Consider the following 25,847-nt stretch of genomic DNA (forward strand, 5'->3'; position numbering starts at 1 on the left):
TCCGGCAGCGAATTCTAGCGGCGGATATGTAAACAACGTGTGGTTGGCGTCTAGAGATGTAGTTGGAAACATATTTTATGTATATTTACCACTCTTGGCATTATTTTTTAGAATTCTACCTTAAATTTTATGTCTGAGTTTCGTATTATAAGTCCATTTGCACACGATATCGTTACCGAGGTTAGATGATGTTGCTGGCGAGTACTAAAAAAATCGTTTGCATGTTTATTTTTAAGTTTGGAAAAATGGCTGAAATGTGTGTTCTCAGAATCAATTTTTAGGGCATGAAACAGCCTGTACCTTTTCTTGAAACCACTCAAGGGCCTTTCATTACACCATTATCTTCATTTCTCTGCCATTATATGTTACGGTTACCACTAAAATCGCATTGTTTCCTTATGCACAACGAGAAGACTGCGCGCCAGTCCACAGCCTTACGTTTAGTGGCGATACCGCGCTAGAAGCACCAGCGAGCATCGCACTATCATTCCACCTCACCAACACAAACACACCCCTGAATAGGTGGGCCCCTTAATAGCTCGTTCGTCATCGGGATGATATCTTCAACGAAGGAATCCCTCCATCGGAATTCACGTGAACTAGCAGAATATAAAGAAATTCGATCATTCTGTGATTTCAAAAAAATTCTAGTTTTATCTTTTTGCAACTCGCATTCAGTGTCTGAGAGCGCAATCATTCATTATAATATAACTTACGTCATATCAATACTCAGGAAATTTTTGGATAAGATAATAATATTGAAGTAAGATAACGCAACATGAAAATTGAATATAGTCTATTTTCAACCTTGCACTGGGTATCTTGATCCGTCGGCGCGTTCGCACACTGTGGCTGGTGAATACATCTTGGCTGGTGAATGCTCAGGTACGGAAACTTAAACCTTTTTGTGTATATGGTCCTTAATTTAGTTAAATGCCTGTTGGCTGAACGGTTAGATCTTCTGGCAAGTGAGCTGTAGGTGCCTGGTTCGAATGCCGGCCGGATGTAGTGTTGTCCCTACACCTCCAAACAGCGCAAGGCGATTACGGTTCTCAACGAAAATTATGGCTGATCAACCCATCAACTTAGCTGTAAGGTTAGTAATATTTATAAATTACAGTTATGTGAAATAACTTAATTATGTTCCTCGTCTTTAACAATATGGCGAAACGTGAAGGAAACATTCAATCTCGATAAACACCTGACACTTAAACATGCAAAAACTTTTAAATCGGATACCTTTGAATATTAATAATGTAAATAAAAGTTATTCTTACGTAGAAAATTAGAAAATATAGCAATATTAGGATAATAGCTTGCTAAGGTAGAATATCATTTTTGTTACAGTATTATGTAATGCTAAAGTATGGAATGTTTTATTTTTTTGAATTGTTATCAATAAAATGTTTGTTGTTTTATTAAATGACATCGGTTATTCATATCGGGGTAAGAAAAAGTTGTGACCATGTAATTTAATAAAATCTTGCATATTTTGGAATACCTTCTTTGATTTCAATTCCGTGTTCAATGTAGAATTCCGTAGCGAGGTATGGCTACCTCAGCTAGTCATAATATAAAAATGAGAACAAATAATACTTGCTATTTTCAGATTTAAAAGTAGTGTGTACGAACAACAATTTCTTCTTTACATTTTTTTTATCACAATTTATGATATCTACTAGAGAGCATACACAAATATTGTAAATTAAGTATTGGTTCAAAAAACAGAATCTTGGTGATACACCTATATTGATAATGTAAAAATTTACGAAATTAAGCTGTATCGCTTTTAGACGTACCTATTATTTATTAATAAAATGCATTCATTGATTTACGATCCGTATTAGTAGGTATTTATTTAGTTTGTCAAGTTTGTGATCATGTAGCACGAATACGAAGAAAACATTGCTGTTTACAAATAATTGTAAATGTACTCTGTAGGTATGGATTTTATCTGCTTTGTAGGTTGGTAATTACCGTTTCGACGCAGCAAACCACGGCCCGATTACCATTTTTGTTTTGCTGGATGGATCTTTAGGTTTTAGTAATGAACAGAAACAAGGTGTGATTCCGTCTGAAATATAATTACTCCATACTGAGTAAACTTATAGCAGATACAAGAGAATATTAACGTACAATATTAATTACATTCTTAAACAGCTCTCAGGTATATTCAGAAAGAAAGAGAAAAAAATTATAGGCCGGCCGTACATGAAATTATCAAAAGTTTCATTTACTAAAAATACATAAAATAATAAAAAAATACAAGTATATTTAAACTATCCCAGTTGAGGTATGTACTTAAAGTCCAGAAATTATGTTTGTATGATTAACTTTGTTTGACGGCGTAATTTAGGTAAGTTCAAAAAAAGGTTGAAAGGCACAGTAGCACCGGAGGTTGGGGCTTCGTTTCCCGCAGCTCGCGCGGGTACATGATGCCAGGGCGCTTGTGTCCTGTTGTGGAAGGGAGATGAAAGTGCCAATTCGGCGTCCGGCTCTCGGACCCTGTCTGGAACAGTCCGAATAAAAACTAATCAGAACTTGTACACAGACAGTATACGGGGCAGAAAATGCCCGGAAAAGTTAAGGGGGGAGGGGTTGGGGAAAGTCGCGGATCGTCACTCACCAGACAGGGAAGTTGGCTTCTATTTACCGATGCGTCGCCCGCCAGGAACTGGATCCCGCGAATACGCGGCTGGGCGCGGTCGTTTTCATCATTTCAAAAGAAATAATTTAAAAGAAAAATAACTTTTACACTTTGTACTACGCAGACGGACTAAACTACTTGAAAAAGATTATAGGGATAGCATCCCTTATTTAGGCGACTACATAGTCGGTTGCGGCCAGATGGAAGTCTTGCAGTGTCTCGACGACTCGCCAATGATCGCAAAATGGTCCGTCTGCAGTCGCGACACGAAGTGTCTCGCGAAGAACCGCGTCTCGTAATTAAAAGTACGGGTAACTGTTCTATCAAAAGTGTTCATATAGTCAGCTATTTGTGTTTTCTGTTAATTTACCTGTTATAAAGGACAGCCTGTTTTCCGACAAACGTTATGAAAATAAAAGTTAAAAAATAAGTATTTAGTGGGTACTTTTCTGAAAATATAAATATTAAAAAATATTTTTTTAATAATATTACTATCGAAAAAATCCTTAACTGTTATCAACGTCACATACCAAACTAACCGTTAGCACATATTTACAGCATTTTAAATGTAGTTTACCTAACCTATCCAATATTTCTAAACTAGTTAACTACTGTATATATTGCAACTAGTTTGAACAGAATCATTAAACAGAATAACAGGTACCCAATTTACTATATTCAGAATTTTATTTGAATTATTTTCAGAAAAGCACCTACTTTGGAAAATTAATGTTCGGTGATTTCGTTTTGTCAACAAATATCAGAAAAAAGTGTAATTGTCTTTGCCCACTACTTTTTGTAGAAGTAAAGTACACAAAATTGGTTCAATCAATCTTAATTTTTATAGTATTATTTTTGAACAAGGAAATCAACTTAAAGAAAAAACTAGTTGTCTACAGTGTGCGTTTCTTGCACTGTTTTTCCAGTAAAATAAACTAGCATCGTCTTCAAGCAACGTACCTTTGTGATGAAAAATCTAAAAATTTGAAACAAAAAATAATTATTGCTAACGACACGTTGGTTATTTCATTTCCTTGTCGTTGAGCTTGAGGCTACCCCTTGAGGGATACTCATGTATCTCTTGCATTTCTTTTTGGCCGCAAATTTTGACACCAAATGGTATTTGCTTGCTGTAAAATGCTGTAAAATGATCACACATCACTGACACTTTCATGACGTTTTGCTGGGATTTGTATCTGCTACGTTCTGCGGATTGCATCTGCTAAGTTAATATCTGGATGCAACATTTGTGCTTGGACAACAGATGGCCGGTTGGTCGGGATGGCTGCTGCTCGCCCTTGTCGCACAAGCGCTGGGCTGGGCGCACACCGCCAGGATCCTGGGCGTGTATCCCATGCCCAGCAGAAGCCACCATGCAGTAATGAACTCACTGCTCAAGGAGTTGGCTGCGAGGGGCCATGAGGTCACCGTCATATCCAGCTTCCCTCCGGAGAAGCCACTCGCCAACTACACGCACGTCGACGTTGACTTCGACATGAAGAAGTTGCGTGAGTAGAGTCGACGTGGGCTAGCTTTCTCACCCATCCCCGACCTTAAGGCGGGGGGTGGGGTTGTCCTCCCCCGGAAAAATTTGGATTTCTCGGTGCAAAATGGGGATATTTTTGCAGTTTTCCTGATAGAAGTATAAAATGCACTTGGCCAGCAAAAACGTTTTCCATGTAATGGGCAGCCTGTTAAACACTAATTTTTCGAATATAAATTACAATTAAAATGTCTAACAAAAGATTTTCCTGTTGTTTTTATGTCTAAATCAGGATTCGGTCTACCCACTGCCAACACTTTTTTTATCTTCAAAAGAAAAAGAATTAAAATCAGTTCTCAAAAAATTGCAAACAACGCAGTGGCTGTGTTCTCAGCTGGAGCCGGGTTGAGAGTCCTGCTCCATCCTGGACAGCATACACTGCATTAACTCACAGCTTACCTTGTTGGCACATGGACGGCAGTCGTAGATGAAGTTTACATTCTCACTGGCTAGCACTTAAAACGAAAACAGTAAACACCAAAACAGAATAAAATGTTCTTAAAAGGACACTGTTGCACAATGAAAACTTGCCTTATAAGTTGTAAAAATAAAATTTGTACCGGTATTTGTTTGTTGCACGACACAACACAACTTCTGCCTGCAGACGCGCGCACACACAGCTAAGGTCAGCTGCTCTGGTTACAGCGGGCCTTGAGCGAACATTACCGAAGTAGTCTCACGAAGATACACGAATCCTTTACCCCCCCCCTCCTGTCTAGCCTCCACGACGGCCCCGCTTTCACGTTACCATGACAACCGGGTGACACGCTAACCGACGCGCCCGCTACGGTGATCGCATCGCATTGGCACACGAGATTTAATTACCAGATAGCAAAAATTATTACATTATGCCAAGCAACATAACAACAGGGTAAGCACTGCTTACCTAGCGTCTATTGAATACACGCCACTGAAAACCATGTAAATCAGTTCCTACTGTGCATCCAAAGTCAAGACACAACAATTGAGTGCAATTTTTTTTGGCAGTATAGAGGCACGTAACCGGACGTATAAAAGGAGTTGTCATTGCTTGTATGAACGTAATGGTTAAGTCAATAAAGTAAAGGGGTTCTTAAAAACTATTAATTTTTGATTGTACATGAGGTTACGAACCATGATACAATACTGGAACCTCATTTAATTTCTTATGACCTGACCTTACTTAATAGCCATTATTAAATTTTTAAAAATACAAGTGAGAAAATTAAGTTAGTACTTACTTGACTAGAATATTTAATCAATATTTATTTATTATAATATGAATTTAATATTATATATTACATCATTCTATTTTGTTATTAACTAACATAATAAGAATTAAAAATCATGTGAATAAATATACATATATATATTTTTTTATAAATATGTTGCTTTTATTGATTCAATATTACTAGTTTCTTTTACTCTGCTATAACTTAGAACAAGATATTGCCAATTTCTTTTTAGTAGCTTTGATATGTCTCATCGTGTGTTAAGCCCTATTTTTAAGGGGTCATACATTATTGTGAACTGATGTAGGCTTTTGGACATACGCCATTGCTTAGCACATGTATGTCTGCAGAAGAAAACTACAAAAAACACTAAAGACAAAAAACACAAATTAAGCAAAAATTGCTGTTGTCAGGATTTAACGCCACACATTATTCCACAACAGGAATATGGTCAACAAACAAGGAAAAAACAAAGAAAAATGGACTAACAGAACGAAAAAAAACCCACAAATGATGACAGCACAAAAATTCCGAACCCAAAAAAAAATTCAACACAACAGTTGAAACGAGACAAAAAACACAGCAAAACGAAAAGACGAAACAAACACAATAGTTTTCCAATAACTTGACTTTTCTCTGTAAATGTCGCAGTAAGGGAGTCATTCCTAGAGGACTCACAATCAAATTCCCGGTCAACAGCAAACAGGCTCAACAAATAACCCGGAAAGCCAGCCAAAAGCTACTGAGTGAAAGAATTGCCGCATATCACTGTCAAAAATCACGTTTGAACAATGAAATTTCGGCACTACAGCTTGAAATTCAGTCCATCCTTAATACTAAAGATTTCAATTGCATTTATCAGTCCATCACGAACCTTGTCCAAAAGAAGTCTTTACAGTGCAAAGAGAAACAAAAAGATAAATTAGCCAAACTGACGAACATGGTGAATACAAAAACACATCCCACAACACAGAAAATTAACACTGTCGTTAATTTATCTTCAAGAAAGCTGTCCAATAGCGAGGAAAATGTTCTACAAAAAGGCCTCAATTTCAGCATTGCTCCACGACACATTCCTGCACTTGACATAGTTTCATCAGTTGAGAGCGCAATATACAAATTCCTGCCGCCAAACAAGATGAATTTCGTTGGAATGTGCGTACAGCAATCACCTCAGCTGGTCCACCTAAACCAAATCTGCCACCTGATGAACTCAAGGCCATAAAATCTCTGAAATCCGACCATACCATTGTAATCCTCCCAGCTGATAAGGGTCGTGCTACAGTCATACTTGTCAAAACAGACTATGACCAAAAAATTACTGATTTGATCACCACAGATCAATATACAAAACTGGCAAAAGACCCCACAGCCAGCATTGAAAGAAAAGTGTACCAAACTCTAAAATAACATCAGAATCACATCCCAGACAAAACTAGATCAGAACTGACGGCACGCAGCAGTAAAGCACCCCACATTTACGGTCTTCCAAAAATTCATAAACCGGACATGCCTCTGCGCCTGATCATCAGTTGTTGTAATGCCCCATGCCAGAAACTATCAAAATACCTCCTGAAAATTGTTGAGCCACTAGCAGGACAGACAGATACTTTTGTCAAAGATTCCAATCATTTTATTTCTATAGTCCAAACACTGAAAATATAAAACAACGATACCCTGGTGAGTTTTGATGTCCAAAGCCTCTTCACCAATGTACCAGTAGCCGAAACACTCAGCATTGTCAAAGCCAAATTGGAGGCTGATCCAACTTTAAAGGACAGAACTGTAATACCAATCCCATCCATCATGGAAATGATTACCCTCTGTGTCACCACGACATATTTCCAGTTCAAGGATATTTTCTACAAACAGACCGATGGCATGCAATGGGCTCTTCTCTTTCACCATTTATGGCCAATATATTTATGGAAAACTTTGAGCAAGAAGCACTTAGCAAAAGTAATAGCCCTCCTAAAATCTGGCTCCGTTATGTAGACGACACCTTCACTGTCTGGCAACATGGACTTGAAACTTTGGAGGAATTTGTGAACCGCCTTAACTCTCTGAGGCCATCAATAAAGTTCACCTATGAAAAAGAAACCAATGGTAGCATTCCTTTCCTGGACGTACTAGTCAGCAGAAAAAACATCAGTCTGGAAACCAAAATATACAGGAAACCTACGCACACAGGCCAATATCTTAACTTTGCATCCAACCATCCCAAAACAACAAAAACTGGCATAATTCACACACTGAGATTATTTGTTCTGATGAGAAATCTATTGCGGTTGAACACAATCATATAAAAAAGGAACTCATAGCCAATGGTTACCCTGCTAACACCATCAATCAGCATATGAAATCCAACAAAACACTCAAACCCACAGAAACCTATAAACCGGCAGGAACTCTAGTCATTCCGTATGTTCAAGGGCTTTCAGAAAAAATAAGACGCCTGGGAAACAAATATGGACTCAAAACAGCTTTCCGTTCTAAATCTACTATCAAAAGCATTGTTACAAAGGTGAAACCAGCCACAGAAAAATTACAAACCCACAACTGTGTGTATCAGATCCCCTGTGAATGTGGCCACGTGTACATAGGTGAAACTGGCAGAGCTCTATCCACCCGAATCAAAGAACACAAAAACAACTGCAAGAAGGGTGAAACCCTAAAATCCAGACTTGCTGAACATACATGAGAAAATAGCCACAAAATTCTCTGGGAAGACTCCACACCACTCATACAGGAACCCGATAAAATAAAAAGGAAAATAAAAGAATCAGCTTTCATTATTAGCAATAAAAATATTTTCAGCCAGCAGAGCATTGAATTAAAAAATATGTGGATCCCTTTGATTAAGAGAGAAACATACCTGCAGCACAAAACAATAGCCAATACTCAGCCTACAATAACCAATCAGCTTTAACTCCATGGTGCACAGCCAATGAGGAGTCAGCTTGTCTGCCATTGGCTGAGCAAGATGTAGTCCATTTTTTGATAAATACCCTCATTTTAACATGCGACAGCTATTTTACTTCTTTCTGGACCGTGAGCCACCTTTAATCTTAAAATCGCACACTTCGCGCCCCGCCATCGTTTCCAATGATTCGAACAAAGTGACGGGGTCGCAATATTTATATTGGCAACCACATAGCGAGTTATGGGAACGTAAGAGTTCCTGGTATCGCTGTCACACGCTCCCGGCCGAGCATATGAGGAAACGGCGGCCAGCCCCTGCTCAGTCGCACCTGTGTTTCCGTACCATGTGCATCTCTGCCTGAGGACGGGAGCAGATAGCAGTTCCCGAAACGTCGCTTGTTTCTGTTTTAGAAAACTGTTGTGTTTGTTTCGTCTTTTCGTTTGGTCGTGTTTTTTGTTTCGTTTTTACTGTTGTGCTGAATTTTTTGGGTTCAATATTTTTTGTGCTGTCATCATTTATGGGGGTTTTTTCGTTTCTCTCTTTTTTATTTTTTTTTTGAAAACTATTGTGTTTGTTTTGTCTTTTCGTTTTGCTGTGTTTTTTTGTCTCGTTTCAACTGTTGTGTTGAATGTTTTTTTTTTTTGGGTTCGGAATTTTTGTGCTGTCATCATTTGTGGGGGTTTTTTCGTTCTGTTAGTCCATTTTTCTTTGTTTTTGCCTTGTTTGTTGACCATATTCCTGTTGTGGAATAGTGTGTGTGTGTGGCGTTAAATCCTGACAACAGCAATTTTTGCTTAATTTGTGTTTTTTGTCATTAGTGTTTTTTGTAGTTTTCTTCTGCAGACATACATGTGCTAAGCAATGGCGTATGTCCAAAAGCCTACATCAAGTCATGCACTCCCATTGCACAAATCTTTCAAAGATAATATTATTGTGAAACCTCACGTTCAGGGTTTAATATAATATCGGAGTTTCTAGATATTACTAATAATGCCTTTGGTCAATCCTCTTTGGTGCCACCATGTAGAAAAAATTGTGGACCCAGCTGAGACTCTAGTTAACCGGGCCGTCACGTGACCTTTGTCGTCTCCTCTCCTGCTCTCAGTGTCAAGCACACTACTTACTATTTACAAAAGATGTGTAATATAATGTATCTTTAAGCATCCCACATGTCTCAGCCTCTGCGTCATAAAACACATGGTCGCCTAAAAGATAGACCATGTTAACTTTAAGATTTGGTTTTGTTGGGTGCAACTCTCTCGTTCATTAATAAGATAATTAACTATGAAATTAAAACTGTTTGAATAGGTACGTCACGGAATTCAAACCCATTGAAGTCCAGGACACCACGCAACCTGCACTAAGTTCAGAGATCATCGATTAAATCAAAATTCAGTAAACGGGAAAAGAATTGTTTAGGTAAATTAGACTACAACATGAAGTAGGCCTAGAGGAGGGACAAAAATATTTATAGAATGCTTTGGTAATGTAAGGGAAATAACAGTGGACATTCTATAGAACCAGTGTGAAGATGTACGAAGGTATAGCCAAGACCATGGCTGCAGTTTGCCGGAATCATCCTGCCTCTGCATGCTACCCACTCGCTGCATCTGCTGGAATGTGACCTCTCGCGTTCTGCGTGCTCACACTGCCACTGGCTAGAGGCAATCACGGTTAGTTCGCCACAGAGACTTGTATCCTAACACCAGGGGCAGGGTAGAGCCATGAGCTACGGGTGTGTGCACATGGAGATTTCATGTTCAGTTCTCGAAAGGGTTAAGAGCCTGCAGCAACACATCCCATGCAACATGGATGAATAAATCGTAAGTCTCTTGCATGGGAGTTCAGGTCTAATAGAGCAAGTACTACGAAATTTAGAACCCAGAATTTCCAGGAAAACCAAACTCAAAGGTTCTACAAAAGACAGCAGATGCAAATGGATTAGTAATGAAATAATTTGTCATTGGGGCACAATAAGCATCCTACCTTGGGTCGTGATGTCAAGAGACTGGGTGGAGCACTGCCCACAATGGCCACAGTAAGGTGTCAGGCCACGGAACTAAATGATAGGTGAGTTACTGCAGACCATGCTATAGGCCAAAGTAAATAAACCCTTCAATAATATTGTTAAAATATAATATAGACCCATTTACAATAAAAAATTTTAGTTATTAAGTAACTTCAATTTAAAAGATGGTATAAGAGATTTTGGAACAGGGTGCATTCCGAAATCCCAAGAACATAGCACGGCTCCGTCCTTATTTTATTGTTTTACGTGCTGAAAAAGGAAATCTCTACACTTGGAGCAGTAAATTGAAATTACAAATTCAACATATGATTATAATTAAGGGAACGTGTAGATACTGAGTTTGCATAATAACCACGCAACACGAATGCGGGGCGGGATGAAAGGGTGACTTTTATCCAGATTGGAGTGAAATCTTTCAACTCCAAAAAGAGTAGTCGAGTCCTCTTTCATCTCGTATGTCCCTTGTCGCTTTTCTGACTGTGTCAGGACGTGAATGGCTAAGGCAATAGGTCTTAAGATGTTCGCCTTCCAATGACCTAGGACTGCCCTTCAGCTACAGAAGATGAATCTACCAGCAGTGCACACCACCGCATGAAATCTTGCAAACTTAAAACAAACTTTGATGCAACCCATTGTTTTAAAGTCACAAATGCCCTTTATTGTTCTTCTGCTCAACGGAATTCCATGTTTGCAGGGTTGGCACGTTTAAAACAAAATGTTTAAAACAATATGTTTAAAATTGTTTTAAACAATACACTCTGAATAAAACAAGTTTAAAACACAATGTTTAAAACATTTTGTTCTAAACATGTTTTCTATATGTATTTTAAAAAAAGTTTTATTTCTTACGAAAACGAAAACTGCATATTGACATTTTCATCACAAGCATCACTATCTCATTGTAAGTCACCAATTGTGATAAATATCCAGACTAGGATGAGAAGTTTTGAAGTGAAACACATTCCTTACATAAACATAAAATACCAGCACTGCTTGGGGTCAAACCAGTCATACCTTTTAGGGTGCCAGTTCCACTAAGTTCATCTAACCTAATTAAAATCTGTTTTTGTTAGTTAAGTGCACGGAAAACAGTTACAAGTTTGGCAGCCTTCTCTGTTCCTAGCCGGTTCCTTACAGTACTATGCACAAACCCGAATGTGGAGAAAAGACGTTCAATACCATCTGACAAAGCAACTGCACTGTGTAACTGATGTGCCAGGTTCAAAGTTTGATGATGAGTACTTTTCTCCAAAGCCATCCACCATACTAGAGGTTTAATCTCTTTTAGTGTTACAGGACTGAATAAGTACTCCTTGAAAGGTGAAATTTTTGCCTTGTACTTAATAATATCCGGAATGGCTACAGTCAGGGAAAACCGGGCAATGTCAGGGAATCCCATATTCAAAAATGTGTAGCAATACACCTTACAGCTGATGGGACTTCTGCTGAAACCATATGTGCAAAACATATTCTGGTGGTTTTGATTAAAATTAATATTAAAAACAAAAAAAGTTAAACTTAAAAAAAACTGTTTAAAACAAAAAAACAGTTTAAAATAATAAAAACATGTTTTTTTTTTTTTAACTGTTTTTTTTCCCAACCCTGCATGTTTGTATCACTGAAAGTGGTAGATGGTGAACCAATGGGAAAAAACTTGGCATAATAGCCTATTAAACCCAGAAAACACTATACGCCATTGATGTTACTTGGATGCAGAAAATTTATGGTACTATCCGAGTCCATGTATTGCTCGTCCCTGGATATAATATGGCCTATACTTTACGGAAGTTTTTCACAACACTGCCTTGTTTGGGTTGACAGTCAAACCAGCCTTACGATGACATCATCCCAAATGGAATAAAATAATATAATGTAACAGGCTGCCTAGAAAGCAAAAATTTGTGTTATAAAGTGTAAACGGTACATATTTAATTTATTTCAGATATTCAGATGCAATGTTGAAAAGTGCTAATGTTGTTTGTACACTTTGTGAGATAAATTTTGCACTCATGAAACTATTTTTTTTTTCAGACGGAAATACAAATACGTTTGATATGGGCAAGAGCAACTCTTTTTCACTTATGGTACATGTTCTTGGTATTGGAGAGGTAATTTCCAAACATACGTTTGAAAATGAGAAAGTACAAGAAATAATAAAATCAAAGAAGTACCAGTTTGATGTTGTCATATTGGAAGATTTCGGCAATGAAGCATTAGCTGGAATAGCCCATGTATTTAATGCACCACTAATTTACATCAATTCTGCTGTTGGTTTTGTTTGGACGAATGACTTTATTGGGAATCCCAGCTGCTACACATACATTCCAAATGTATTCTCGAGCTATAGTGATCACATGACATTCACGGAGAGAGTACACAACACTCTCCAATATCTGTTCTCAGAACTGCATTATCATTTAATTTTTATTCCTAAACAAGATTCTTTGATGAGAAAATATTTGCAAGAAATTGTTGACCTGCCACACCTATCTGAAATAAATGCAAAAACATCTCTCGTCCTTACGAATGCATTGCCAGGCATAAATTACCCACAGCCTGTGTTACCAAATCTCATTCAAGTTGGAGGAATACATATATCGCCTCCAAAACCGCTGCCACAGGTATGTATACACAATCGTTTTGCTAGCTACATAGCAGCTGGTCTACCGGTCGGCATACCTTACTTATAACTCTGGGAGATGGTGGATTAAATTTCTTTGAGAATAGATGATTTTAGATTAATTTAATAGTACTATTTTAATAGTCTCAATAAGCCTAGCATATAAGTAAAGTATGCTAACTTGTTTTAAAATAAATAGCTTTGTATGAGACAAATCATACCAGACAAATAACACTTGAGCACCAAAAAATTGTATCTGAATAAATTTTTTTATACGGCAGCGTAATTTCTTGTTGACTGACGTCTGTTAAAATTGTGTTTATTGTGTCCATATAAATAACCTAATTTCTTAACATTTTTAGTTTTATTTTTTATATTGTCGGCAGCAACGTCGTCATGTGTGTAGTGCTCGTGTTGAGGTAGTAGTGTATTATTATGTTATATATAGTTGCGTGTGCAGCCTGCCAATCCGTGATATATTCCGCTGTAGTGTGGGTGCTGTGTTTCACAATACAGGCGTGGTAGTATTGTGTAAACTGCTGTTTGTGTTGTGGTATTGGCAGCGTACTGTTTTCTGATCCTGCAGTGAATCCACTTTAGCCACATAAAACACAAGTACTGTTACAGCAATAATAATCAACAAAAATATTACACACTTGCTTATAGCATTGCTTGTGGTGAAACCTGAAGAGTGAGACAGGGATGCTTATCTATAATGAACACAATACTGAATTTTTAAATAGATTTTTATATGGCTACAGAATTATACTTTTCCAACGTAAACTAATACATAATATATCAGTGTGGCTTGCAAAACATATGACTGACGAAACAATAACAATGGATAGTGAACAGCTAACAGTGTAAACAAGGTTGTTCAGGCTGTAAACAAAACACTATAGTACAGTCCTTCAATAAAACAAGGATAAGTAGTTTGTGTCAGACGAGTGCATATTATAAACTGGAAGTTAAGTCAGACACTCTCACAAAAACAATATCATCACAAAACTAGTCTTAATGTAACAATAGTTTCTCCGGGTTATAGTTTTTGATATAAATTTTGCCTGTATTCAGTAACCTAGTAGTAGGTACGAAATATATTCAATTGACCACTGGGCCATACTAGACTGATATTCACAGTGTTTACGAACAATAGTTTGTTTACAACATGAGAATTAGACACAGATCATCATTAGGGAAAATTAGATGGTTGCATTTCTGTTGTTGATGACTTCTAATGGCGTAACAAGGAATTGTTACCTGCGGTGCGCCGTGGTGGAAACAGCTGTCACCATAGGGAAACATCAGTAGGACGGCCGGTGTAGCGACTTACTTACGACTTTTCTTAACTTTTTTGGGTTTTTTATACTGTCGGCAGAAATGTCATTACAATCGGACAAAACTGGGGAAGGTATTTGCCATGGCGTATTTCAAAATACACTGCCCATTAACTACCCCTCAAGGCACATATATTTAATCCAACTAAGTTTGTAACTTTTGTTTTTATTTTTTTAATTTTAAGCCTGGGTTTTAAAATTGATTGTAGGTTTGTTTTGCTGTAGACACCTCTTGACTGCTGTATAATTTCAGGACCTACAAGCATTTCTGGACAATGCCAGCGAAGGTGTGATATACTTCAGCATGGGATCTCTTCTTAAGAGTGCAGAGTTTCCTAAGCACATACAAGAATCCTTCTTAAAAGCATTTGGTAATCTAAAGCAGAAAGTTCTATGGAAATTTGAGGTCAGCAATTTGCCAGGGCAGCCAAGTAATGTTGTCATTAAAAATTGGTTTCCACAAAATGATATTTTAGGTAAGTAATTTTGTTCCAATATAGGTTTTTTTTATGTAATTAATTTGAAATTATTTTCTGGTTTATGCTATTTGATTATAAACTTTGTTCTGGTATTAAATTTAAACTCTCTTAATACGTTTTTACAGCCTGGAATAAAGTTTATATGTTTAATTAGTTTCCCTTTGGCTATAATTCTATGTAATAAAATTAATTATATATAATATAATTGAATAATGGCTTAGTACTGAAATCACAAAAATAATGAAGACTTATTTTTAATATTTTCAAACTAACAATTAGAAAAAAGTACATTTTATACTTCCCAAATATCTCAGCCTTCAACGTAACACTGTTCGTTGCAAGGTTTTGAAATAACACCACGAATAACTTAGTGCTTGGTTTGAAGAAGTAAAGTCATATAACGAAATACTGCTCTGTTATTTCTACGTGAATTTTTTAATTTCCACGTGCACACACTGTGTATTCACAATAGAAAAGCTGTTTGTTTTGTCTCCAAATACTATTTTACTTTCTATCTAATGCCACAACACTTGTGTAACATTTAATACGTTACAAATTAATAATATAGCAAATAAGAAAAAGTAGGTTATTCTCTTCCTATGCCTTACGCAGGGGTATACACAAGAACTAATAGGGAGTATTTAAAGCCCCTCTGAAATCATTAAAAAAAAATAAGTCTCTTATTATATATCATTCTCACCAACAGAAGGAAATAATTTGTAATTTGTAAGCAAGCAGTAGGCAAGGAGGTTCCAACCCCCTCCCCGCCCTCCTTCCTACAATGATATGAAATTCTGCATACATTCCTTAGGTTTTTTCTTTCATTCCATGTCATATTTTATACTTACATTAAACACTGTTTAACTTGCAGACTTTTTGAGTGGATAAGCTTTCACAATATGAAAAAAAAATTATATATTTATGTATTTTGCATAATTAACGGCATGTTTTACTTTTTGGTGCAGTACCAATGAAAAATAATTAAATAAATGACAGAACAAAAAAACAATCTTTTCATTATACTTAGCTATCAAAATCTTAACCGTTTCTCTGCCTTTACCTGAGGGCTTCATAGAGGATGGCTTGTGAACTACATAATTTAAAAAAAAACTAATGCCCAAGGAAGGTCACAAACCCACAACACCAGGGCTATAACCGGAAATGCTGACCCCTGAATACCACCGAGGCAACAATTAATTGTACTTCAGCATAGTGACTTCAGCTATTTTATGGGTGCTATCTGATCGGGATGTATGTGTGTTAGTGAGACGGAATGATAAGTGTGACGCTCACTGGTATTTCTAGCGCGATATAGCCTTTAAGCGCAAGGCTCTGAAATGGCGCGTAGTCTTCTCATCGTTACAGGAAAACTGTGAAATTTTGTGATGACCGTAAAAACACAATTTAATAACTTCATCCGAAATCAAAAGTACTTTTCGGCCCTCAGCGAATTCTGAAATCCATTTTTTGTAAATAGGCCTCACTTGGATAACTTGAGTAGTTTTTAAATCACTTTGTTTTTACAGAAGCTCTGCGCCCGTGGAGACAACACTCTTAATTGCTGCTTCTTCCTTCATTCTCCTTCTCATCCTCTGTGATATGTCAACGGGTTTGCCTTCTAAGTCATTGTATGATGGCACTGCTTCTATTTTACCCTGTGCTTCGACACTATGTTTTTGTTTTACTGCATAATGCAATGCTCATCTGCAAACACATGTTGTTTCAGCTCACCCTAACACGAAGCTCTTCATCACTCACGGTGGTCTCCTGAGCAATCAGGAAGCTGTGTATCATGGAGTGCCTCTGTTGGGAATTCCCATTCTTGGAGACCAGAGACTCAATATGAGGAACACTGAAAGGCTGGGTTATGGTCTCATTCTGGAGATGTCCAACATTACGGATACATCCGTGGAATGGGCTTTAAATGAAGCTCTGAATAATCCACGGTGAGTACAGTAAATTAAAATAAAATAATAACTTCAAATCATGTTTTCACTGCTGTTTAGTTTCATTAAAGCCTCCTTACTTATATTACTGAATACCAAAATATAGTGGATATATATTATATTTTTTCATAAATAATTTTGTTCTATTTGAAGTGTCGTGATTAGGGTTTTCAGAGGGTCTTTAAGGTGATAAGAGATAGTGGGAGGACACGTGGACCCGGCTGAGACCCGCCTCAGAGCGTGACGTCACCCGTGTGAGGCAAGATTCGACCCTCAGTTGCTACACGTAATTCGCTCAGACCTGGCCCGCTCTCAGCGTCGGGCACGCTTATAGTATTTTAATTAATCCAGAGCTCTCAAGGCGTCCCACACGCCTGCACTCAGTACATAGGTCAACACGTGGTCGGTAAAAGAAAAGAAGAAAAGCTGTTTCATACTTAAGGTATTTAATGTACACACGCGCACCCATACACGGCTTCAATATGATACATTTCAAAGGCCCAGGACACTTAAACGAATAAGGGTAGTGAGACCCACGCTCGTATCCGCACAAAGCAATTACGTAGTATGTGTTTAAAAGGAGTCACGTTAAGAGCTGAGAAAGATTTAATAAAACAGTCCCTCGACCGAGGAAAGACCCGGGGATAGCGCGAAAGTGATTGATAATTAATTGATTACAGATAAAGCAGAACTACTGTTACACCTCGTAAGAGATGAATTTAGTACTTGCTCAAAAGCGAAGTACACCTCGGTCCCGGATCCTTACATTTATTAATTCGGGGTTGAAACCCGAAATATCAACGAATGCAGATAAAAAAATGGATAATGTAAAAAAACTAAACTTTAGTAAAAAAAAAAAAATATGATATCATTGCACTCAAATATAATAAATAAAAATGTATATAATCGTAACACCTGATATAGTCCTCTTAATCACAACTAAGTTTAAATTAATTTCCGCCGTCGGATCTTCCATGGCGGGCATAAAAGTTCACACTGTCTGAGAGGGGGTTTGAACATAGGTCGTCCAAAGGGTGAGTTCTGGGGATCTAACCCAGTGACACTCGGTGGTCATAGGATGTTTCACCTAGAGGACCGGGTCGGGCCTCGTTGGCTCAGAGGGCCCTTACTTTAGCGCTGCTCGGTGGCTAGCTTGACCTTGCTTGACTTTCAGGAATACACACAAAAGATTAAACCATGATGCCACCTTGGATGTCACAAATGCAAAACAATGTAAAATCATATCATCATAATGATGCAAAATGTACTACTAGCTTTGGGAAGAGTGCAATAATAAAATGTAAACTTTGAAATTTTGCACACACAGATGTACGAGCTGCAGTGCTCAGTTTTCGGTACGTAGCTGTACATCACCTGATAATAAAAAAAAACTTAATATTAAAAAAAATAAAGTAATGAATTGTTTACTAAAAAATCGTAATTACAAAAATTATTATTCACTTCCTTTGATAGCTTAAACTTTATCACTTAGTTGTTTACATGTACGTCGTCGTAGAATAAAGTACTCTATCTTAAAAAAAATTCATCATCGCAGTGCTAGCATAGAGGAAAAAAAACGTGTGGGGAAAATTCGACCGACACACAGACAATATAATTTAATAAACCTTTCGTTGAAGGCAAGTGACTGAACCTTTCGTTGGGTGATCACGAAATCAATTTAAACAAAAACTAGGCACATGGATGTGTATGGTAACACAATGAAATAATATGACGAAGGATATTCACGTTGCGTGCGAACGATGCAATTGAATTAGAGCACTTGAGTATTTTACTTAATTGTATATTCTTTATTTGCAATAATTAATGAATGGGCCCTTTTTATATTTATTTTATGTATTATTAAAAAAATTAATAGTTAACTTTAAGATGCTTAGAAAATGTAAATAATGGCAGTATATTAACATAAAATAAAGCAAAATATTTTTATTATTATATTATTAGTATTATTTTTGTTGTTATAAGTTATAGCCTGTATATTATGTTATATTTTAAGTTCCCTTAAATTAGGAAAATACTCTGCTGCTAAATTTAATGCAGTATATATTATTTATAATGCCTGTTTCGGTGACTTAAAAAAATAATATTATTAGGACATACAAATCATGGGTGGTTTGTTTACAAAATACATGGCACGTGGGAGGAGCACACAGGAGTGGAGAGAGGGTTCCGTGCAGTTGGCGGCCCTGTCATGAGGTGAAGAGATAACATGGCGGCGCGCGCAGGCGCCGAGAGATAAAACAAACGAACGACCGAAAGGACTAGAATACATATATTATCTCGTGTGGAAATAATTGGACCATAGACTAGTCAGACGAGCGGCCGTGCACTGTATTTCAGACTGACGATCGGGAGACGTATAACTTTGTACGTCTGTTTGGAGAGAGTTACGAAGGCCGAAGGTTGATGGCCTCTGGACTTACTGGAGGAGGGGAGAGGGAGGATGTTGTCGCATATTATCACGTGCGCAGGCGGCCTGCGGTTCTCGGGCCTGGGGGGAAGGAGGGAGGGGGGAATTTACGTGATAGATAGAGACATGCAACATTCGTGGATTCATTTCCCGATAGGCTAGCATCAAAACAACTAGGTATACCTTCGTACCGCTTCTGCGATTGGCCCACATTTTATCCAGGGAACTGTGAGCCAATGGGAAACACTAAACCAAGAAAGTGCCGAATTACGGACAGCCTATTTGAGACGTCTCACGCGTCAGTAGCCAATGAACAGGTGTCATTTTTGCGAGTATTTAAAATACTGTGGAGTCCATCCTAGAGGTCAATGAATCCGCGAATTTTGCAGGTCTCTAGCTGATAGATAACGTTTCGCGCGTGGCAGCGCGCAGGTGACGCGCCGACGGCCGGCTACGGCCCGCGCTGGAGAGAAAGACATCTCGCGAGAAAATTAAAATGAATATCGCATTGATATTACGCTTAAAACATTACGAATAGTCTCGCAATTAACTACGAATAGTGCCAGCTTAAAATTCGTATCAAAAATTATATATATCATCAATTAAAAATTTTGGAAAAATATTTTTTGTTTTTTGTTTTGTAATATTACTGGGATTGCTTATAGACGAAATCACACACTACCTATAACTGAAACCACAGGCTCTGCTATCATTTATGTTACAACTCGTCAGTCACAACAGAGTAAACCCAAGTTATGTTAAAACTTTCTTACAATTCACTGTCCTGGTGGCTGGGGTGGAACAAGTGGAGCTTTTGGTTTCAGAAGGCAAAATAATGATTTCGTCCAGACATTAGTTCCTCCGTTTTTATTTCACTTTTGATTATTTTCCATTATATAAGTATATAATATAAATTGATTAACAAAAAACATACAACCTGGATTTAAGATCACATTATTAAAAGAATGGGCCGGCCCTTATTAGATAATTGTATAGATAATTAACATAATTTAAATAACGTTCGTGACAATAAACATGTTAAAGAGTCGTAGGAAACTTCTGGCTGTCTGATCTGAGAAACGTCGTGGTTGGATGCTAGTCCGAAATGGTTTTAAAAACTGAAGGGCTGGCGGTTTGAAGATTGCTGGACGAAGTGGAACAACTGACGGGACGTCAGAGGGGCTTTGTCATCCGGCCTGTGGAGACTGATCTGGTCCTTGGAAAGTGCCCGGTACTTGTACTCTGGTACTTGATCCTTGGTACTTGGTCCCTGTCTGTGAACAGATCCGAAACACACATGTTCAGGACTATTTCACAGACAGTTGGCAAAATAGGCAGAAAAAATGCCTTCTAGTCACGATGATGGTCGGGCAGTAATGGTAGTAGAAACTCACCAAACAGGGTGATGTCTTCCAGGATCTGCCCGGTTGTTGAGCACACGAAACCGCCGCAGATGTTTCATGATATTAAAAGAATTAATTGTTTACGATGACTTATACATGACTACTTCTACGAGCTAGATCTACACGGACTGACTAACGCTTAAACACTACCGTTGTGTTCATCCCTAGTCTAGTTGATCACATCTTAAAAGAAAAACGGAGAGGCGTCCCAATGATGTAGATGTGACGCAGTCAGTCCCGGATTGCGGCGTGCTCTAAGTTTGGGGCTGCAGAGACTCGTAATTAAAGGGCGACGTTAAAGAAAGAAAGGGGGGAGGCTTCGGCTTTCGAACCGAAAGGTTCCGAAGATTACCGAGGTGCTTGTCGAGAAAAGCAGACTTCGATATCTCGAAGTTGGTGGTACTGCCCGATGTCAGCGCGACCTACTGAGGTGTGGCTGAACCGAGTAGAGGTCGACCCGCACGAGGATGTAGCTAGCAGCATTGGGCTTATGGAGAGGACTGAGCCAGCGCTCTGGTGGCCTGGGATGGAACTGCGGGGTACTGGTTACTGCGGGAGATGCCAGAAGGCAGGCGTTTAGCGGACGTTCAAACACCCAAGGGAAGTGATTCGAAAAACTACCGCCAGGTGGCACAAGCATGTACATTTGGGGCTAGTGTCGTGGCCTTGGGGACAGGCTGACCCTGGCCGGGGTTAGTGGCCGGTCATCGCTCTGGGCCAGTGTTCCCCGGAAAACTTGGAGAGGTGGGGGGTGTGGGGACTGCTGATAACAGTGGGAAAGTAGCTCTTCTGAGCTCGGAGGCGTGACTGAAAGTTGGCGAAGATGATTCGCGATCATGTCAAGAAGTGCTCGCATCAGGCGAGGTCTTGGAACTGGCCTGTCCTGAAAGCTTGCAGGGCCTAGCAGTTCTCGTCACAGATCGGAGGGGAATTACAGGCGACGTACGTGCACCAAGGCGGAGATAAAACGATACTGAGTCTGACTAGCAAAGACTCGGCAAAAATCGGATCTAGGGCTGGGAAAACTTGGGGAGACAAGTCTGACAAAGGTTGAATGGGAGTGTACAGGAGGAGGAACAAGTTTAAGTTCTTGCAGCAAAGAATGACTGGTGACATCATTTAATTTTTTAAAAACATTCCAATTTAAAATTGTGCCAAAAATACTAGTTGGCGGCACACTACGGATCAGAGTACAAAGGGTGAAGTCCCCGGGGTGCGGATGGCTGTCTTGCCTCGGTTATTGGCGGCGGAGAACTGGCTGAGCGCACACTAAAAGGGACGGACGCTGACCAGGCTCCTAGGACACAGGCTCGGTTGACGTCAGTAGTTACACAATAATATATGAATAGATAGTATTGCCAGTATAGCTTTTAAAAAAGAGTGGTAAGGGGCAAAATTACCCACATCACATTTATTTGAAATTTAAACTGGAATTGCAATTCAACTCCTTATTAAAGATCTTGCACAGCATCAAATTTAAATGTCTTTTAAATGTGTGAATATTTTATGTAATGATGTCTCTGCTGGAAAGTTACCCACTGTCCAGCTTGTAGTTAATCACGAGATTCTTCCAGTCTCAGTTTTAATATTGAAGCATGCTTGTGTTTTTAATACAGTTTTTTTTTTGCATTCCAGCTATGTCGACAGCGCGAAAATGGTTTCAAGAATATTCCAGGATCAACCTCAGACTTCGAAGGACAAAGCTGTATTTTGGACAGAATATGTTATTAGGCACAAAGGGGCACCACACCTGCGTTCGGCTGCCTTAGACCTCGCGTGGTACCAGTACCTGCTTCTGGATGCCATAGCTGTCATTTTTCTTGTCATTTTCACATTTATTTCTATTGTTATATTTTCATGCAGAAAACTGTTTGGTAGTAAAAGGATTAAGACTGTAAGTCTTAAGAAGAAAATTAAGTGATAAAGACTTCAAACTGTAGTCTTATATGTCTTTGTTTTATTATTTATTTTTTTGAACTGATATCTTAATATAAGATAAAAGTATATTATCAAGAACTATAGGATAAAAAAGATCCAATGGAGGAGAGAGAAGTGATGTGTTGATCGTTATTTATATATAAATTACATATTGTATTTTATACATCATATATTATATATTTTATATAATAATATATAATACATGTTTATAATGTTTCCAACAAAAAAACAGAAATATAGCCCTACGCAGTAAGTAAACATTATAATTATAACTAAATAATTTATTTAATGTTTATTTATTGTGTGTTCTTTCCTAAAAAAATTGATGACGTAATTAAATATCAATAACTTCATTTCTCAAAGTCTAGTGTTCATTTATAAAAAAATACTTTTAAAGCTTAGAATTTTTTTTTTCCACATTAGTCTATAGTTTAATAAAAAAAATATTAATGTCTGCTAATGCTTCCAACAGGGTTCCTTCACTCCCAGCCTGCATATGACTATTAATGGACTTGGGGGAAGTCGAAGTACTAGCTTCACTTGCTGCACTAAAATAATTCTTCCTCGCAGGACTGAGAGATTGTGGTGTTCTTTAAATGATTCGTGCAATGGGGAATTTTGATTTAATGCAGTTTTTGTACATACACCATTGGAGTTTTGCACAGTTTGTTATGGAAAAATTCCAAAAACCAAATTTTAAAAAAAATTTAAAATAAAAAAAATATGAAGATTAAAAATTTACAGAAAATAAGACTGAATCAGCTGATGTCGGACAAACGGAACCAACGATAAAACTCACAAGTATTATAGACAACACAGCGATGACAGCACGGACATAAAATGTTCAACCTCTAAATATCAGACAGCTAAGAAATCCGTTGAAGGAACTTAGTCATGAAAAAAAATATATAACATCACAGACAAACACAGTGGTCTAACAACGACGAGACGGACACATTAATTCAGTGGCGGATTTACCAGCAGGATAAGTAGGCTTGAGCTTAGGGCGGCAGATTTTTGGGGTGGCAAATTTGGGGACCGAATTATTATTTTTTTTTTTTGCTACCTCATAGAAATCAAAAAAAAAATTCTACATGACGGTTTTCTGTTTTCTGATGTTTTACAGATAGAAGTCTGTACAAAGTTTGTCGATGACTTTCCCCTCTCCCTTGTCATTGTACGTTCCGTGAATCCGTGTAGCAAACTTCCCTATTATACAGTAAAAAGCTAGTTCGCCGCCCCCCAACCAGTAATCGGCCTCTGCGCCCTCTGCCCACACTTTGAATGAGTGAAAAGAGCGAAATTATAGAAAATGTATTTCTCTCTTCCCATTATGAACCCATACATGCCAGTCCTACTACTGGTAGGAGTCTGCGAACTGGATGGTTTGTATATAATGAACAAGATTACTTACGACGATATCATCAATGATTTTGCCAACAAAAAATTGCGCAAAAAGGTATTGTAACGAACTTTTATAACTTGACTGAGTTGATTATTTTTAACTGTTTATAATCGCAATAAAGATTATTTATTCACGTTTACCATATGTACATTATTGTGTAAGTAGCATGCATTACCCCGGTTTATTAATCGTACATGATTGAGCTTTGTATAACTCAAAAATAAACCCAAAAAGTATTTTACGTGCAATTTCAATGAAATTTTTTAATTTAAAAAATAATCTAGGACATGAAAATTGTAGAAGCAAGGGCGGCAAAATTAATAAATAACATAAATAAATAACATTAGATGAATTTGCCATGTTAAAAGATAACATTTTTGTAAATTGAGTTACGTTATGTCAAATTTGCTTATTTATTTCAGGTTTTTAGTTACATTTCAGTGATAAATTGTATGTTTACATGCACTTCTGTGTTAGGTACGTGTCACTGTGTTTTGGTTTTATCGCAATTCACTTGTCCCTAGCTATTACATAATATTATGTAAATTCTCCTAAGAAAAATTGAAATCTATACTAATAATATAAAACTGAAGAGTTTGTTTGTTTGTTTGTTTGTTTGAACGCGCTAATCTCAGGAACCACTGGTCCGATTTGAAAAATTCTTTCAGTGTTGGATAGTACATGTATCGAGGAAGGCTATAGGCTTTATTATATTATCAATAACATTAGGGATACTTACTAAAAGTCCAATTTAGAATCAAATGCGTTGGAGGGGGTTAGATACAACATGCAGTACATGTACCAAGTGTGTGTTGACAATTCTGCAGGCGCTAGAAGTTTATTTCCTATTGCCTATTTACATTGTTGCCACGCACTAGATGCCTTATCGTTCTTAATTTTCTCATATAAGTAAAAAACACCCGTGTGATATTAACAACGAAGCTATCAGTACCCTCATATAAAATACATAGAGATAGTGTGAGGTATATATGCAGATATAAAGAGATAAATACAGATAGAGAGATACAAAGATATATAGGACTATAGATGTAGATATAAATATATATTTAGAGACATGGATAGATTATTTGTATATGTGTAACTACTTCAAACATATTACAAAACAAAACTGAATGAGGCATTGCAATGCATGCCGAGCATTAACTAGATAATGGAATCTTTTCAATATTAGTAATCCCTTATTTTTAAGTTTTTTTTCTATATTGCTTTATAGAGTCTAAATTACATACAGACCAGGTAAATAACTATAAACTGGCAGAACAACGTCTGTCGGGATCTGAAAGTGAAATAAATTATTTTGCACACTTGACATTCAAATTAAGAAGACAATTACTAACTACATCTGATCTCTAAACAGTTCCCCTTCACCCTGTGTTCAGCCCGGGCAACGCTGGGTACTGGAGCTAGTGAAACATAAAATGCAAGAGCACTAGGGTCTAAAATTTGTAGGAAAGGCTCTCAATAAAAATGAAATAACCAGCATATTGTTTGAGATTGATCCTGTAGCGTTTAACTAACATTTAAGAGGATCCTGGTTATAATTTCAGTCCATACATCTTACTTAAATTTGCTATGATTTTCTCCAAAATCACTGTAGGTAAATGCTGGGAGAGATCGTATTTAGGTAGAGCCATGATTTTATGGTGTTATAAAAATGTGTATTTCGCCATTAAAACAAGTTGATTTCGTCTTTATCGTCATTAAAAATTAAAACACATGTAGGCTAATAATAAGTAGGTACCTACATATCAAGCACAATTACGTGCATCAACTGCTTCAGCATTTCATAGCAAGATACTTAAAGCAATTCTTCATATATTAATTAAAGTTAAACTCGTCTACGGGTATACCTGCCCGGGTTAATCGCACTTCACAATTCTCCACGAAACTCCGTGGGTCCTCATGTGTGAGGCCACC

General features: G+C 37.6%; 1 protein-coding gene across 2 annotated transcripts; it reads left to right on the forward strand.

Moving 5' to 3' along the window:
• The first annotated feature begins 797 nt into the window (after positions 1-797).
• Positions 798-22,511, forward strand: LOC134531412 (UDP-glycosyltransferase UGT5-like). 2 transcript variants are annotated; one of them, XM_063367113.1, is made up of 6 exons: positions 798-885; positions 3,912-4,155; positions 12,385-12,974; positions 14,564-14,786; positions 16,516-16,735; positions 22,202-22,511. In XM_063367113.1, the coding sequence occupies exons 2-6, from the start codon at positions 3,912-3,914 to the stop codon at positions 22,485-22,487; spliced, it is 1,563 nt and encodes a 520-aa protein (XP_063223183.1). In that variant the 5' UTR covers positions 798-885; the 3' UTR covers positions 22,488-22,511. The 2 variants fall into 2 exon arrangements, with proteins under 2 accessions (XP_063223183.1, XP_063223184.1); XM_063367114.1 differs by lacking the exon at positions 22,202-22,511 and having other exon boundaries at positions 827-885; positions 16,516-17,596.
• Positions 22,512-25,847: the final 3,336 nt, after the last annotated feature.

Source organism: Bacillus rossius, chromosome 3 (assembly GCF_032445375.1).
Source record: "Bacillus rossius redtenbacheri isolate Brsri chromosome 3, Brsri_v3, whole genome shotgun sequence".
NCBI lineage: Eukaryota > Metazoa > Arthropoda > Insecta > Phasmatodea > Bacillidae > Bacillus > Bacillus rossius.